The 16,986-nt window shown below is 32.9% G+C and overlaps 1 protein-coding gene across 1 annotated transcript in view; it reads right to left on the bottom strand.

The window, feature by feature from the left end:
* Nucleotides 1-16,986, bottom strand: part of ADGRL2 (adhesion G protein-coupled receptor L2) — a 286,203-nt gene that overhangs the window by 19,241 nt on the left and 249,976 nt on the right. Inside the window, exons 12-17 of the mRNA XM_080801458.1 lie at nucleotides 7,542-7,667; nucleotides 7,068-7,273; nucleotides 5,804-5,977; nucleotides 4,624-4,833; nucleotides 3,471-3,691; nucleotides 2,082-2,148 (exon numbers count right to left, since the gene is read on the bottom strand). Of these exons, the coding sequence (XP_080657584.1) occupies nucleotides 2,082-2,148; nucleotides 3,471-3,691; nucleotides 4,624-4,833; nucleotides 5,804-5,977; nucleotides 7,068-7,273; nucleotides 7,542-7,667 (1,004 nt within the window). The remainder of the gene's footprint in view (nucleotides 1-2,081; nucleotides 2,149-3,470; nucleotides 3,692-4,623; nucleotides 4,834-5,803; nucleotides 5,978-7,067; nucleotides 7,274-7,541; nucleotides 7,668-16,986) is intronic.

Raw genomic sequence — 16,986 nt, forward strand, 5'->3', positions numbered from 1 at the left:
CAGGAATTGTAGTGAGTACTTTTTGTTTTAAGAGTACTCCTTAAAAGGGTAGTATATAATGGAATTTATATTACTAAGATTTGTGTTTGTATTGACTTTTAAATATCCTTTCTCATCCCAAGGATGTATGTGTTATAAATATATTAACATTCAACAAACATGCTGAACAATCATATATCTCAATTTAGGTTATGCATGATGTTTTATACCTCTATACCACTCTTTGCCTCTCTGCGTTGGGAAAATTAGAGGACAAAGCAGTTGCAGGACAATGACTCCTAGGATCTATACTGTCAAAACAGCTACTTGCTGGGTTTGGTTTTTGCTGTTTTTTTTCCCCCCCCTTAAAGTTGGGAACACTATTCTTTAAAGCCCTTCACATTTCAACCTAAATGATTGTGTACAGGATAACAATGATGACAAAACTAATAAATAACAGTAGGGTTCACACTGTAAATGGGCAATATAATGTCCTTCACTTCTTTTCTTACTAGAAGCTGAGTATATGTGAGTGAACATTAATGTTTTTTTTCCAAGTGAAAGAAATTTTAATACTCTAAAGAAGTGAAAAAAATTTTAATACTCTAAAGTCAGTATTTATTTTTAGATGGAAATAAACAAAACTAGTACAACAGAAGTTAACACATACTTTTCTAGACTAGATTATCTCTGAAATGGTCTTTATAATTTTCAAAGTTATCAATATGATTAGCTAACGGTTCAGGGGGAAAAAAAGAAACGTGTGTCTTTAAGGATCATGCCACTTCAATTCAGCTGTTTACCATTTAATTTGAGAGTGGTTTAGGCTATGTTAACTTAAATAAACCAAGAACTAAACTAGAGTAATCATTTGGATTGAGTAATTCTGATGAGAAATAAGCTTTCCTCGGAAGACTTGAGAATGATTTACTGGCTTGATTCATACAGGCATTCACCTCAAATTTTCATTTTGCTTTGTGTAAGTGTATAATTCATTTTAAGGACAAAAGTACATACATTTGAAGTGGTTTTAAGTTTCCTTGAACTACTACATTTTTTCCCCTCAATTTTATGAAACACTAGTTAAATACAGAAATAACCTAATAAGTTCACATGTATCACTTCTTTAAAAAAAAGTCCTTAAAATAGGTATTTAAAAGATATAGGCAATATTTAAACTTGCTTATGTTTCCCTTTCAATCTTATAATGGTCAGTAGCATCTATCTATAACAGCATAATGCTAAAACTCAGTGAAAAGTTTTAAATACCTAAAACCAAATATTTTAGCTACATCCTTTTATTTCAACTATATTTCAAATATTTGACTAATGGTAACGTAAGCAGTTAAAAAACACCTTATGTCACGTTATGTCACTATATTTAATGGGCAACCAATTTATTTTTAAAAGATTTCTTGAAGACCAATATTTTTATTTGGCATTTGAAAAGTAACTTTATTTCTTATGAGTTTAAAATTGATTTAAGACTCAGTTATTAATCTAAGCTTAAAAAAATTTTTTGTGTTCTAAAAAGTTTAGGGTGTGGACATTTATTTAAAAGCACTAAATTATTATGTGGAAATTAATATAATAAGTATTAAGCTAATGTTCTTTCAATTCCACAAAGCATTCGTTTAATTTATAAATGCCACATAACTTGATACAGGGCTAATATTACAGATTTTGGAGACAAAACTCCTGAACTACAACTCTTAGCAAAAAACTCCACTACCCATAAACAAAATACACTATACATTTCAGTTATTCCTTTCTAATTATTAAACTAGGCCCAAATCATGCAATCTAAACATAGTTTACACATTTTTTTTAGATTATGACATGCATTGTAGCAAACTAAATTAGACAAGGAAAAGTATTTTTTAGAGGAAAAAGTATTTTTGAAATAGTACCTATCAGCAAGTACATAAACTCTCAATAACGGTATAACATTTAAGGTATACACGCAGTTTTATCCTGTAGGTTAGACAAGTTTATAAACCCTTGAATGCATATATAAATTAAAAATAAAACCAGTTATCTTTGTTTCAGTGGCACTGCAAAAGCAGCAAGCTAAAAATGAAGGGAAAACAGAGTCTGCTTACCAGAATAATGAAGGTAACTGGTCCAATGAAACTCCATATAAAATAGTTATCAACATGAAGCCAGCAACTATTATGAAAAGAAGAGTATGTATTAAGTAGCTTCAATGGATCCTCAACATTACCAAAAATATAGAATTCTTAAAAATCTAACAAAATTATCTTTATATCTGCCTTTGAAAATTCATTTGTCATGGGTAAGAATAATTTTAATAATTCTGAGTTGGCTTTGATGTAAAGAGTAGTAATTATTTACTTCAGCTTACTGTTTTTCATTTCATTTTAAATTTGGTAAAGGCATTCATTATTCTGCTCGTATGGGATAAACAATAAACCCCACCACACCCCAATCCCTAATTCTTAAGACCTCTGACTATATTAAGGAAAACTTGAAACTCAATATTCCAAATGGTCTCATCATTTTAAAGTTCTTATCTTCAAAATTCACCTTTCAGATCTATATCTGAGCGACAGTGTTTAATCCTATGAAACAAAACAGACAAAATATTCAGCTGTTATGCCTGTTTCAAAACAGCACAGCATAAATATAATACCTCAACTGGGAATGGATGAATACGAGATAAAAAAAATAAAAGCATAGCACTCATATAGTATTAGAGTAAATGATGCATAAACTTATTAAGACAGATTTTACTTAGTGGTTCATTTTTCATATAACATTGAATCCCCACTGATTTTTTTTTTATTTGTCTTTCATCATCTGTTTAGTCAAAAAGCTTTCTTTAGTCCAAGGAATCTTTATATAACTAATTTTATCAAAGGCAAATATAAGCAGAATTGGGAGGCAAATTCATGCTCCTAGCAAATAAAAGCCTTACAAATACGGCTATGTCTACCTTCTGTCATTTTCCATAAATATCTATATTTTTTATAAATGAAAGACAGTGACTTATTTTAATCCTTTTAAACTGCCTGACAAAATATTATCAAAGTAGAACATATGGGATGGAATGTGCTACTGTCACAACTCAGAATGAGAGTTAGCTAGAGGGTCGGCTGCACAAAGAGAGCTAATGAAGCATTAGGTTAAAACTGAGTAGTTAAACCTGTCAGATGCTTTAAGTTCAGAAGAATTTTTACTTAATATCTTTCTAAGGCCAAAAAGTTATTTACTTTTTCAATTTGTTTCAGGTCAACCTTTTGTGTTAAAAAAAAAAGTCCATAATTTAGAATCTGCCTCGCCAGAGTACAAATCCTCTGAACCTAGAAAATTACAAAAGACTTGATTGTAATTTGTGCACGGCATGCCCATTCTCTTACCAATAAAGCTTTCAGATGCTATTTTAGTCTGTCAGGGACCCTCACTGACAGCTAACAGGCTTTAAAAAATTATTCACTTGAAAAACACTCAGGTCGCTTGCAATTACTTACGCTTTTTCTGTTCCATAGCTCTTATAGTCAATAGCAGCTGAAACCCCAACCACGGTGGCAGGAAACAAGTAACCAGCGACATAATAATATTTCTTCCTTGAATATTCACTTTCAAACACTTCAACCAACATCAGGTAGAGCTGTACACCTTCTAGACACATCCAAGCAAAAGCGGCCAAAAAGAAAAAGTGTAAAAGTCCTGCAAATATTGGACAAGCAATCTAGAAAGGAAAAGAACAAAAAACCCGAGAGAACACATGAATACAAGCAGAGTACCCCAAAATGATGCAATATTCACTGACAGTGCTCATGATTGTCTTTAAAATACAACATTATTTAGAGTAAACTGTTTCTTAAAAAAAATTTTTTTAACAAATGGAAATGAGTTCTAAACACTGACAAATTTGAAGAGTTTAATGCTTAATAGAGTATAATGGCAGGTGTCCTAGAAATTTCATCACTGTGAGACCCAACTATTTTTAGTGAAATTAAGTGTAAATAAGAAAATATACGTTAATTTCTTTTCTAAAATGACCCACTATTAAATCTGAATATTCTACTTATAGATTATTTGCTCCATATGTCTTTAGAACAATTGTTTCCAAATATATTATTTTTATTTTTTCAGTAACAGAATTTAAAAATTCACTTTAGTGATGAATACCCTGGATCTAATTCCTAACATTCTTTTCCTGTCATATGCAGAGCATTCTTAAAATTCATCCCGGTGCAGATGAATACAGGGTAAAGCATTAACTACTGATTAAGTACTATTTCTGACACGGAGACCTCCTGATGATGAACAAATTGCTCAGAAGATGAAGAAATGGTCACTGACCAGAATGACTATGTAAGCAAAATGAAAACTGTAAAAATAGGATCTTTTCATTTCAGTGTCCCAGGCACTCTTCTATTCAAATTACGTGTCTTAATAAAAACCCAGAAAAATGCAAAACACCTTGATGCAAGAAATGAGTTCGCTCATAATAATAATACCTAACGATTACTCTTTTATTACAAATTATCTGCCAAGATCGCCATTGTCAACTTTATTGTTACAAGATCAAATATCTATATAGGCATCGTGTGTGGATTCACACCTGTTATAGTAATTGTCAGAGATCCAAGGACGATAAACTGAAGGGGTGCTTACCATGTATTTTGTCTTGTCAATGCCTATTAGGAAAATAAATTCCGCAATGAAAAGGTTGATACAAAGGTTCTTGTGAATAGTATTGCGGTCACTCTGCAGACCACGGAAAAAGCAGAAGGTGAAGATGCATATAGCCAGGCAAACAAGGGAAATGACAATTCCCACCCAGGTGATGACTGTAAGGAGTAATTCGTGAACTCCATCTTTGTACTGAAACAAAAATAGTATGAGGAACATTAGTATTCCTGCATAGCTTCAACTAAAGGTTAAGATAGCTTTCACACATGGTAGCTCATCTTTCAATACCAAACTCTATGAATATTCTTATGTGTTCAAACAGGGCTCAAAGCTAAAATGAAAACTTGATCACATAACAGATTAATCTTATCTTATCTTATATCCAAAGAATGACCTAAGAAAGTGGAAGATCTTACCTGGAAAATAATGCAAGAATCCAATCATTTCAAAATAATGGCTGAAATAATTAACTACGTAAATCCAGATATTTATATAATAGGATAAAGGATATTCAGTTATGATTAAAAATAATTGATATCTTGATGACTTTCCTGGCTAACAAAAAAATTTTAAGTTTTCATTTCCCCCTTGAGTTTTGATATTTATTTACATATTAAGAGTCAAATACACAGCAGACCTGTGAGTTTTCGTGCTCTATTTCTTAAAATGTTTTTATCTTCTGGCTATCATTCCCTTCATCACAGAAAGGAATATGAAGAAACATCCCAGAAACTATCCTGACCTTTAAAATCTGCAGTTCTGCACATTGTGCAAAGTTATGAGAAAAACTTAAAACAAAAGCTGTAAAACAAGATTCAAACATTCCAGATGAAGAGAGCGTGTTAAACTTTAGAGCCCTCAGTCTCTCTTTTGTAGGACCCATCGCTATTCATTTTTTAAACCCCCGACTGCCTCTGCTAAACACCTGCCCAAAGGAGAAAAATTTAGAATGAGTCTGTAAAGCACATGATTTTGAGAAGTAGCAATAAATAGAGTGCCAAGACGTTCAAAAAATATACGGACAGTGTAATGACATTTAGAAATCCACACTACTTTGTTTGCTTTTTAGTTACGATAAGCACCCAAAGAAGGGACTATTATAAAGCTGTTTTGAATCTCCTGAGGTTTTTCTCTGCTACTAATTAGAAGTGCAAATACTTACTGCAATTTCCCTGTGGGCCATGAGAATTGCAAAATTGGTTAGGTGGCTGCATGCACACGTTGTACGGGTTTTATTAGTGTCAACCAGCTTGCAGCCCTGTGTAGACCAATATCCCATCATAGTTCTTTCTGAGTAGTTCCAGAAGGAGCAGTTTGCATTGAAATAATTGTCAGGCTGGGAAATAAAATGACAAGATAAAATTAGGATTTTACACTCTAAGATGGCAATAGCAATTGTTTAATATGTGTAAAAGGTAATTTAGATTAAACTTTGCATGTTTCGGACTATAAAGTTTTTCATCAGCAAAATTGTAGACTATGTTATACAAGGCAGATATCTAACTTAAAAGGGGTTTTATAGTCCGAAACATTCTAAAGTGTACTCCAAATTACCAAAGACCCATTTTACACAATTACAATTTCCATCTTATGATTTTACATACTGATGGTACATTGGAATCATTTTTTTTTTCTTTTTTGACAAAATGAGACCCATGAATTTGTCCTGAGAAAATTCTGTAAGGATCAAGTGTTTTAAAATCGATTTGGGGCTCATTTTTATTCTAAGTGACATGTTAGCAACACCAGGGTTTTTAAGAGAGTGAACCAACTGCAGCAGATATAAGAGAATGGCCGCACGAATTTATTTTCCTTTGCCGATTCTGGAGATACACTTGGCTATCTGCAGGCACTTATTCATTCTGCTTACAATGGAAACCAAAATTCTGCAATCTTCCAACACAGTGCAGTAATTTAACTACCAACTTCATTCTAAGGCATGGCCAAGAAATCACATGCCTTCAAGCCTAGTTTTTTAAAAACCTAATGCTTGATAACAATTGTGTCACACAGGATCAGTAAAGTCAAAAAGAACAAAAACAAAAACAAAAGGTCTGCCACACTAAAAAGGCAGAGTCCTAACAGTTAACATTCGGTTATCCTGCTGTTAAGGTAAGAGTTAATTTTCATTCTAAAACAAATTACAGTCATTTACATTTTCCTGTTGATTACTGAATTAGCTTTCATTAAGAATACACTTAAGTTCTAATAATCACTGAACCAGGCTCATTTAATTTTATGTTCACAGACTTAAATAAACTTATGTCTGACCTAATCCAACATTTGAAATTCAAATGGAAAGGTCTTTCCTCTCCTGTCTGCCATCTCCCCATTCCCTCTCTCCCCATCCCCAGCATGTCAAGTTTTGCGTTCCTTCCTCACTGGCTTTATAACCTTCCACTATTTCATTAGCACATATGACTTACATCAATGTGTGGCAGGGTAAAAAGCACAGGATCTGTCAAGTAGACTCGGCTGGATTCTTTATTGATTGAAACGGAAATGACGTGGGAATTCACTGCAATCGTGCTATTCCGACCAATAAAGTCAGCACCCAGTTTTATGGTTGCATTTTCTGTACTAAGAAACTGTCCCAAACTCCGGTAAATGATGAACACCAACTTTGCAAGCCCTAGGAAGGTAAAAATAGTCATATGCCTTTCCAGGAAATATGCTTATGAATAAAATAAAATACATTCAAGTAAGAATAAGAGGGAAAAAAGTCCTTATGGGCTCTGAATAGATTAAGTTTCTTGGGAAAGAGTAAAGCATTATTTTAAATCTGCTTTTAAATGGTAAGCAGCATTGTTACATTAGGAGTCAAATAGTTGGCATTTTAGGATTAATAGATTTAAATGAACAAAAAACCTGTCAATTTTTAAAAGACTGCTCCGTCTTACCATTCCTGCTGTTCTGTTTGACAGTATTTGCAGAGAGCTGGATTGAGCTGCCTGCGCCTTTGATGCCCAGAGGAAATTTAAAGTCTTGGACCTGTCCTTCTGTACTGAGTACTGCAACTTCCAGAACTGGATGAGGGGAAGGAGAAAAGGGCATTCTTTAAACTACAAAGAGGCAAATGATAATTGCATGAAAACCACTGCTTCTTTTTTCTCTACTTACAAAACTTTACTGTTACATTTCAATAAAATCATGAACTAAATTACTTGAGGAGGTCTAAAACCTTGACCACTCTAAAAATTTTTAGATAATAATTTTAACATTTTTTCATAGTTTTGTATCTTTTGTCATCAACTAATTCCAGACACTTACCCTAGGAATACAAATGGTGTATGAGCTGAAAGCGCACACCTTTCAAAGTTTCATTTATATAGAAAATAAACAAACCTATTTCAAAATGAGTTTTTTGGCTCTGTACATTAAATAACTTTTCAATAAACACTCCTTGACAATAACAAAACGAAATATGAAGCATAAATCTGAGTGCCTTTATTACATGTATACATTTATTTCTTTGCATAGGATACATTTTAATAGATAATGAGATTGCATAGCTCAATTTTGCAATACTTGATTTTCTCTAATTTCTAAACATGGTGAGACCAGCACAGCACAACAATTTATGAGAAAATGTCTGGCATTATGTTAAAACCTCCCATTAATTCTCACTAGCTACTATAAACGCTTACATATTTAAGTTGGGCAAAACAGGCCCTGTGTGCCAAATCTGGCCTGTCATCTTTTCTTGTAAATAAAGTTTTACTAAAATACATCCATGTATGCTCATTTACACATTGTTTATGGCTGCTTAGGTGCTACAATGTCAGTAAGCATTTGCAACTCAGACCATGTGGTGTAGTTGCCTAGGATATATATTATTTGGGCCTTTATAGCAAAAGTTTATCAACCACTGTACTTTATTCCAAAGTTCAAAAATTCATGGAAAGGGAAACAAGGTGACATATAACACTAAGAACATTTACCTAATCAACAAGACGAATGTTGTTAGACTTTTTTTTCCATACACATACACACACACACACACACACACACACACATATAATTTAACAGACATTAACATAAACATGTCTACTATAATTCCAATAAAGATTATAATACTTTAACCAATATTCATCATATTCACATAATATTTTAAAAGAATGGAAAAGTACTATTGTTTCTGCTAAAGTCAACTATTTTATATTAGTAATAAGATTATGCCATTTTATTGATGAAATGAGAAGAATTATATACAAAATTCATTAGTTTCATATATTAGAATTTTTAAAGTAACACACACTTTTTAAATAATTCAATACATACGGTTCATACATTTTTCTCTGAACTTCACTCTACTGGTATATATTTTTGTATAGCTATTTCCATACATAGACAAATATGTGTATATGTGTTTGTACACACACACACACACACACACACACACAGAGATATGATTAATTCATCCACCCCCTTTCTTTTTACAGATATGAACTTATATTATTATAATAATTTTTGGATAATAATTTATCCTTCTAAATCTTTCATAAATTTGTTGTGTAAACTACACATAGATTTCTTTGTATCTATGAAATCACAACATTGTAAGATTTTCATATGTCAAGCACCTAAAATACAAATTTATAATGAGAGTTATACAAATCTTAGAATTCTATAAGCTGCAGAAGCTGGTTAAAATATTTTTTTTATTGGTTTACGCTTAGAAATATTAAGCAGGTGGGTAGGTAGGTGATCTCCACTCATCGTATCAGACCCCATGTGTGTGGGAAGAAGGAAAAGTAGGGGAAGAAAAGAGAAAAATATACATCTAATGTATGCCTCACTCTTTTTACACTGAAAGAGTGTAATAATAATAACTCTCAGTTATTAACTTTTCTCTTTTTTTCCCAATTACTAACTTTTCTTAAAGCAAGACACAAGACAGGGTAAAAGACTGAAATCTTTTGAGTTTTCATGAAAAGTTCCAAATATAGACATACACGTACAAAGAGTTAATTTCTTTTTAAAGATTTTATTTATTAATTTGAGAACAAGAGGGAGAGGGAGAAGCAGACTTTGCACTGAGCAGGGAGCTGATGTGGGGGCTCTATCCCAGGATCCTGAGATCATGACCTGAGTCAAAGACAGATGCTGAACTGACTGAACCACCCAGGTGCCCCCAAAGAGTTAATTGCATTCAACAAATATTTCTGATCAAACTTTAATTTCATTCAACGTATATTTACATAAGCTTAAAAATCAAATCTATAGCAAAAAAAAGTAATAATTTGAATTTTAAAAGGATCATTAATACAGATCATTGTAGAGAATCAGTAATCAACTTCATATTAATCAATAAATTTATATCAATAAATAACTAAATTTAAAAACAGACAAAAGGGAAAACTTCCAAGAAACAAAAAACTGAAAAAAAAAGAAAAACCCTAACAGTTTATCACCATTACAGAAAATAAAATAATAGCTAAATATATACTCAATCTTAAAAAACTGTTCCAGAATACAGAAAGAATGCTTTTCAACTCATTTCATAAGACTTGTATAATCCTGATGCATAAGACAGCATAAGGAAAAAATTACAGAATATTCTCTTATTAAAAGGTTGTAAAAATATTTAACAAATTATACGGACACTAAGTATAATATCTTTAACAAACTGAGTTTAAGTCTAAAGGGCATTAGAAAATATATTAATGTAATTCACCAAATTAAGAAATAGCACACAATAAGAAATAAGCACACAATAAAATTATTAACCAAAAGAATTCAACAAACTTCAAAACCAATTCAATTAAAAAACAATTTACAAAATAATAAAAGAAAAGAAAAAATTCTTGCCCGGGGAAAGGTATTGTTATCAGATGAAGTTTATCTATCCAAATCTACAGGCAAACAATGGTAAAAAAAATCAAGAAGCATTCTTTCTAAAGTCAGGAAGTTTCCTATTAGGGGTTTTATTTATTAGCATTGTACTAGAAGACCTAACTAATGCAGTAATTCAAGAAAAAAGTTGTATGACACCTGGGTGGCATTAGGTGTCAGTTAAGTGTGCCTTCAGCCCAGGTGATGATCTCTGGGCCCTGGAATAGAGCCCCCTATTGGGCTCCCTGCTCAGCAGGGAACCTGCTTCTCCCTCTGCCTCTACTCCTACCCTTGAGGGCTCATGCTCTTTTGTTAGTCCTCTCTCACAAATAAATAAATAAAATTCTTTTTTAAGAAAAAAGGAAAAAAAAGGTGTAAAGACTGAAGAAAAAAGCAAACTTTTTATTTACAGAAGATATAATTAACTACATAGTAATTTTGAGAGAGCCTCCATATGATTGGAAGTAAAAGAATTTAGCAAGGGTGCAATCAGCAAAAACAACTGTGATCCTATACACTGAGCAACAGACAATTAGAATATGTAACCTTAAAAAAGATACTTTACAATAAAAACAAATAGTGCGAGTTATCTAAGAATAAACCTGATTTTTATAAGTGCAAGACATTAATGAGAAATACAGAACGTCATTAGAAGACCTAACAACAAATGGAGAATTATAAGAGATCTTATTTGGGAGACTTCAACAGATAAATAAATCTGTGAAACTTCTTTCAAAATCAACCTACAAACTCAGCCTAATTCTTTTTTTAACATATTATTTTATTTTTAATTTCTTCAAATTTTTATTTAAATTCCAGTTAGTTAACATACAGTGTGATACTGGTTTCAAGAGTAGAATTTAGTGATTTATCACTTACATAAAACACCCAGGGCTAATCACAAGTGTCCTCTTTAATGACCATCATCCATATTTAACTCACCCCCCACCCACCTCTCCTCCAGCAACCCTCAGTTTGTTCCCTATAGTTAAGAGTCTCTTACAGTTTGTTTCCCTCTCTTCAGCCTAATTCTAATAAAAATTCCAACAACACTTTTTGTAAGAAAAAAAAAGATTTTTTTGAGATTGTGGAACTTGATGACTGACTTTATGGAGAAGACATGCCAAAAGCAGCTAAGGCAATTCCTCCAGGAACAGAAATGAAAGAACTCACCAGATAGCAATATTATTAAAACAAAAACAAAAGGAGCAATGCATAACACACTTCTAACATGTATAGAAACAACAGAGATAGCCTTACAAACCACTAGGAAAAGGAAAGAATTATAAAATAAAAGTACTGAAACAATGTATCATCCCCAAAAAACCCCAGAAAACAAAAACCAAATTAATTTCTTCCTTCATACCACAAACAAAACTCCTTTCCAGATATATTAAAACACAATTATAAAAAGGCAAAATATTATCATTTCTGAAATCTTATATAAGATCATTTAAAAAGTTACAGAAATTTTCTTGAGGACACCAAAAAGGAAACTTTCTTAATAACACCCCAAAAGCACCTACCCTAAGAGAACAGACTGATAAATTTGACTTCATTATTCTGTAAAACAAAAGATACCATAAACAAAGTAAAAAAGAGAAAGCATGCACAGAATAAATATTTTCAAACTATACAGCCTGCAAAGAATTAGTGTCCAGAACACATGAACTACAAAGAAACAGATGCATACGTCAAAGTCGTGGAGAACAAATTCACAGGAGAGAAGTCTAAAATAACCAATAAAGGCATTAAGTAATCTGAGAACTGCAAATTAAAACAATAATGTGATCAATTCTAACCCATTAGAACGATAACATTTATGTCAATAACAAAGTGTTATTTAGCAAAGAGATTGATGGGGAGAGAACAATGGCGTTAACAGGTGAGGATGTAAATTGTTAAACAATATTAGAGAGCAACTTGGCAGTATTTAATAAAGTTGGAGATGGGCATGCTCCATCATTCAAAAATTCTATTTCTAGGTGTGTATATCCATATATGTCTAGAAAGGCACATACACATGAGAACAAAGACATACAAAAACCTTCACTGTTTTCCTTATTATTAGCAAAAAAGCATAAGCCACTAAAAAACCTATCATTGGCATAGTTAAATAAATGTGATGTACCTTAGATCAAACGAAAGAATTAACTAGAGATGAACATATTAACATGCATAAGAATAAAAATATAATGACAAGGAACAATGATACAACCACATCTATAGTGTGAAATCATTAATGTTAAAAGTGCAAAAAGCGACTGTTAAATGTACATAGTTGTAGACCAAGTTGGGGGGGGGAGCTTATTAAGGAAAGGTTACACCCTTCTTGGTCTGATCAAGAAAGAGGGGACCCAGAGGATTTACACATTATCGATAACTACTTATTTTCCCCAAAATGTGAAGCGAATATGGTACAATACTAAGATGTGGTTCAATTGGGTGACTAGAATACAAATTATTTATGATATTTTCTGTATCTATATATTCTGTATGCTTAAAATAATATATGCCTTGTACCACAGATTTCCTGACACTGAATACACTTCATTGATAGGAAAGCCTCCCTCACAACCAATGCTTTAGATAGTATTTTAATATATTTTTCTATCCTTGTACTTTTCAGATTCATTTCTGAGTAATGGCTCCAATGAGAGAAGAGGGGAAGAAAAGAGAACATACAGGAAAATCTATGATGTCTGCCAGAAGACCTGCAGCATTCTAGGCTCCATCAGCCTGAATCCAAGGTACAAACAATATGGTGCTGACTAAAGATGACAGTCGCACAGCCGGAACCAAACCTCAGTGGCGATGCAGCATGCAGTATAAGCCTTCACACTTGAAAGATGCTGTGACTTTGGGGGTTTTGTTACCACAATATAACTAAGCCTAAATTGACAATCATATTGGCTGCTAAGCCCACTGGGAAAATAAATGATATGGAATTTTATAATAAATGAATTAGGCTGGTAACACCTAAATCACCTAATCAATCATAGGATCACAAAGAAAGACAACCTAACATGTGCCTCTTTTGCAGGATGCAACAGAAATTTCGAGAAAATAAACAAAGAAACAAACTTAAACCTGACCTGATCAAGCCTCTAGATCCAATTACAGTACATATCAATCATGTAAAATGGTAACATGGGGATGAAAACAGCCAAATACAGGATGTGGGAAATTCCATAGTACAAATCATCTGCTCAATTTCTTCAAAAAAAAGGATAAAAGTTGGTAAAAAAGATGTAGAGAGAAATGACTCAAGCAATGTATCAAATGTACTACATGGACTTGTCTGTATCCTGGTCAAAACAAATTAAGTATTAACAAATTTACAAAAATGAAGTAAATTTAGACATATTTTTGTTATCTTTTGAACCTATTTTTGTTAATCTTTAAATGTGTGAAAATGACATTACTGTTTTTTAAGCATGGGATGCATATTAAGGTATTTAGAGTAATAATATGATGTTAAAATTTGCTTTAAAAAACAGTGGTGAGAGGAAAAGTGAAATAGGATTAACCAGACGCTGTGGAAGGTGCATAACTTTTTAGCAACATGAGAAACTTCTGCTCCTCTTAAGACATCATTAAGAAAATAAAAAGAAAAGTCACATGCTGAGGGTAAATATTCACAGTTCATACAGTCAGCAAGACTTACTATATAAGGGATATATTATGAATCTTCATAACTCACTATTAAGAAGAAAAACAGCCCAAATAGAAATGGGGAAATTGGGGCACCTGAGTAGCTCAGTGGGTTAAAGCCTCTGTTTTCAGCTCAGGTCATGATTCCAGGGTCCTGGGATCGAGCCCCGCATCAGGCTCTCTGCTCGGCAGGGAGCCTGCTTCCCCCTCTCTCTCTCTGCCTGCCTCTCTGCCTACTTGTGATCTCTCTCTCTGTCAAATAAATAAATAAAGTCTTTAAAAAAAAAAAAAAAGAAGGAAATGGGGAAACTATATGGACACTTTAACAAAAAATACATGCATGACCGACCCATAAGCATTTAAGAGTTGAATAGTTATCAGCCCTAAGCACCACAGCGAGTCTATAAATGCAAAATAGAACTAAGATGAGATGACACTACAAACCACTTGAATGGCTAAAATTAAAAGGACTGACAATCCTAAATGTTAGTGAGGAAAGTCTCATAGCAGTCAGGAGTATGAAATGGTACAATGACTTGGGAAAACTGCAGCTTTACAAGTAACAGTGAAAAAGGGGAAACAATGTAAACCCCTAATAAGAGAATGAAAACACAAAGAGTGGTGTTTCCTTATAATGGAATACTACTCAGCAACAAAAAGGACTGAACTACAGATGCTCCTACCAACACAGACAAATCTCAAAAACACTACTCTGTGTAAAAATGCACGATCAAAAAGAGTACATATTATATGATGCCATTCAACTAATGGTTCAGAGAAGGCAAAAATAAATTATGGTGACAGAAAACAGATCAGTGGTCACCTGGGGCTGGGGTTTGAGCAGATCTACTGCTAGAGAAGAATAAAGGGCCCTTCTGAGGTGACAGAATGTTGACCATGCTGTCGGTCACATAGTGTGCATTTGTTGGAACTCATCAACTATACACATATGACAACTGCTTGTATTATATATAGATTTTATCTCCAAGTTGACTTAAAAAAGCTATAATCAGATATATTTATGACAGATATAATCGTACCATTTTTATGAGGTCATGTATTCTAAGGATAAATCACACAATGAAGTTAAACTAAGGATTCGAGCAGAAATCACTAAGGAGTAAATCAAATTGTCTTAATAACCTAAGATAGTGTAGCCATGCCCTAAATTTAGATAAGAACTTCAGGAAAGTGAGGATATAAAGGAATAATAAGCTATTTTAGTCCTCATGTCTAAAAAAAGAACAATTCCTAGGTAAAAGGTAAATGCTTTCCTCATACTAAATCATGGACTGTATTTGCCACAAAATTATATTTTAGCAACAAACAAACAAAAAAGACCTAACTATGCAAGAGAATGTAAAATGACTTTCATACCGATAATTCTTGGGTAATCTACACGCATATGGTAAATTCAGGCCATTATTTTTGAGAAGTCAGTAACATGTGTACTACATTCTATAAGAGTCTTTACCCACAATGTTTTTTTTTTAATTTTTGTAAAGATATTTTAGTTTTATAAGCAATCTCTACACCCAATGTGGGGCTTAAACTCACAACCCCAAGATCAAGAGTCACATGCTCTATTGACTGACCTAGCCGGGCACCCAATCCGTTTTAATTAAAATTTTTTTAAAAAAACAGAGTGAAGATTAATCCCTTAGAATTCTGAAAAACAGGCATTAGAAAAAATATATTCGTGGGCATTAAAATTTTCAGACTCTGTCTCACGCTGCTGTAGAAATATCTCAGAGATTGAAGAACAGCACATCCTGTATATGTGAAGCTCATGGGAGCACAGCACGTCACGCTGGCCCATCAAATATTCTTGCACTCTTTGAGAGGGTGTAGGAGGGAAATAACAGGTGGTGTTTAAAAAGATAGTGATTGGAAGATTTTGAAAACAAATGTCACTTCAAACAATATTTTCTATGATTCACTCTCTAAGATGATCAAGTTTACACTCTTTTATCCGTACAGGTACATTGCTGGGAAAATTTGAGAAGAATTGCTCAATGCACATCCTAGAGATTTTATGAGACCAGCTAATAAATTAGCCAAATATAATGAAAGGTTTAGACAGAAAGAGAGAGCTTTCTTCATTTTGTATTACTACTAAAGCTATGGTAGAGTGCCACTTTCCCTATGACTGGTATCCCAGATCATGGCCAGACAAATTACATATCTTGACTTCATTTAATTTGAAGTTACTGAGTTATTTATCATCCCTAAAGCTCATAGTACATAAAAACATGATTTTCATAATGTTTTTTTCTTTCTAAAAATTCAGCTACTTAAAATAAACTTGAGGTTTTAAATTTAAATTCAGTTATTGTGATTTGATTCTATACACCTTTATTTTCTGCATTTTAGAATACAAATTCCCATGACTTAAGCAGGCACAATTAGGCAATGAGATAGGGCGTCCCACAGGGCAATACCTCATTCAGTACCTGTTGTGCCAATGCACTCTTTTGCTGCAAGAGTTGTCTGTGTTCTCTTCTGGCTTTTTTTTCTTTTTTTTTCACTTGACTGCATGGGAAACTCTTTTACTTTACTAAAAGATATTATAAATATCACTTGAGTTCAACCTCTCTGAATAACCAACAATTCTAAATCAGCCAAGCCTAAATGAATATAATTTTACTGTACTTACTGTAATTTTTCAAATATCAAAAGTGAATTCCCACCTCTCATGGACAGCATTTAAATGCCAAATTTAAATGCTTCGAAACTATCTGCAGCTATTTTGCAATCTATGAAGCATGGATAGTCTGCATTATGGGAGATGTAGTTCACTGACCACATTTTCACCTGAAGGCGGTTGTGTTTAGTATAAACATTTGGCTCAAATTC

The sequence above is a fragment of the Martes martes genome (genome assembly GCF_963455335.1).
Source record: "Martes martes genome assembly, chromosome: 4".
Classification (NCBI taxonomy): Eukaryota; Metazoa; Chordata; class Mammalia; order Carnivora; family Mustelidae; genus Martes; species Martes martes.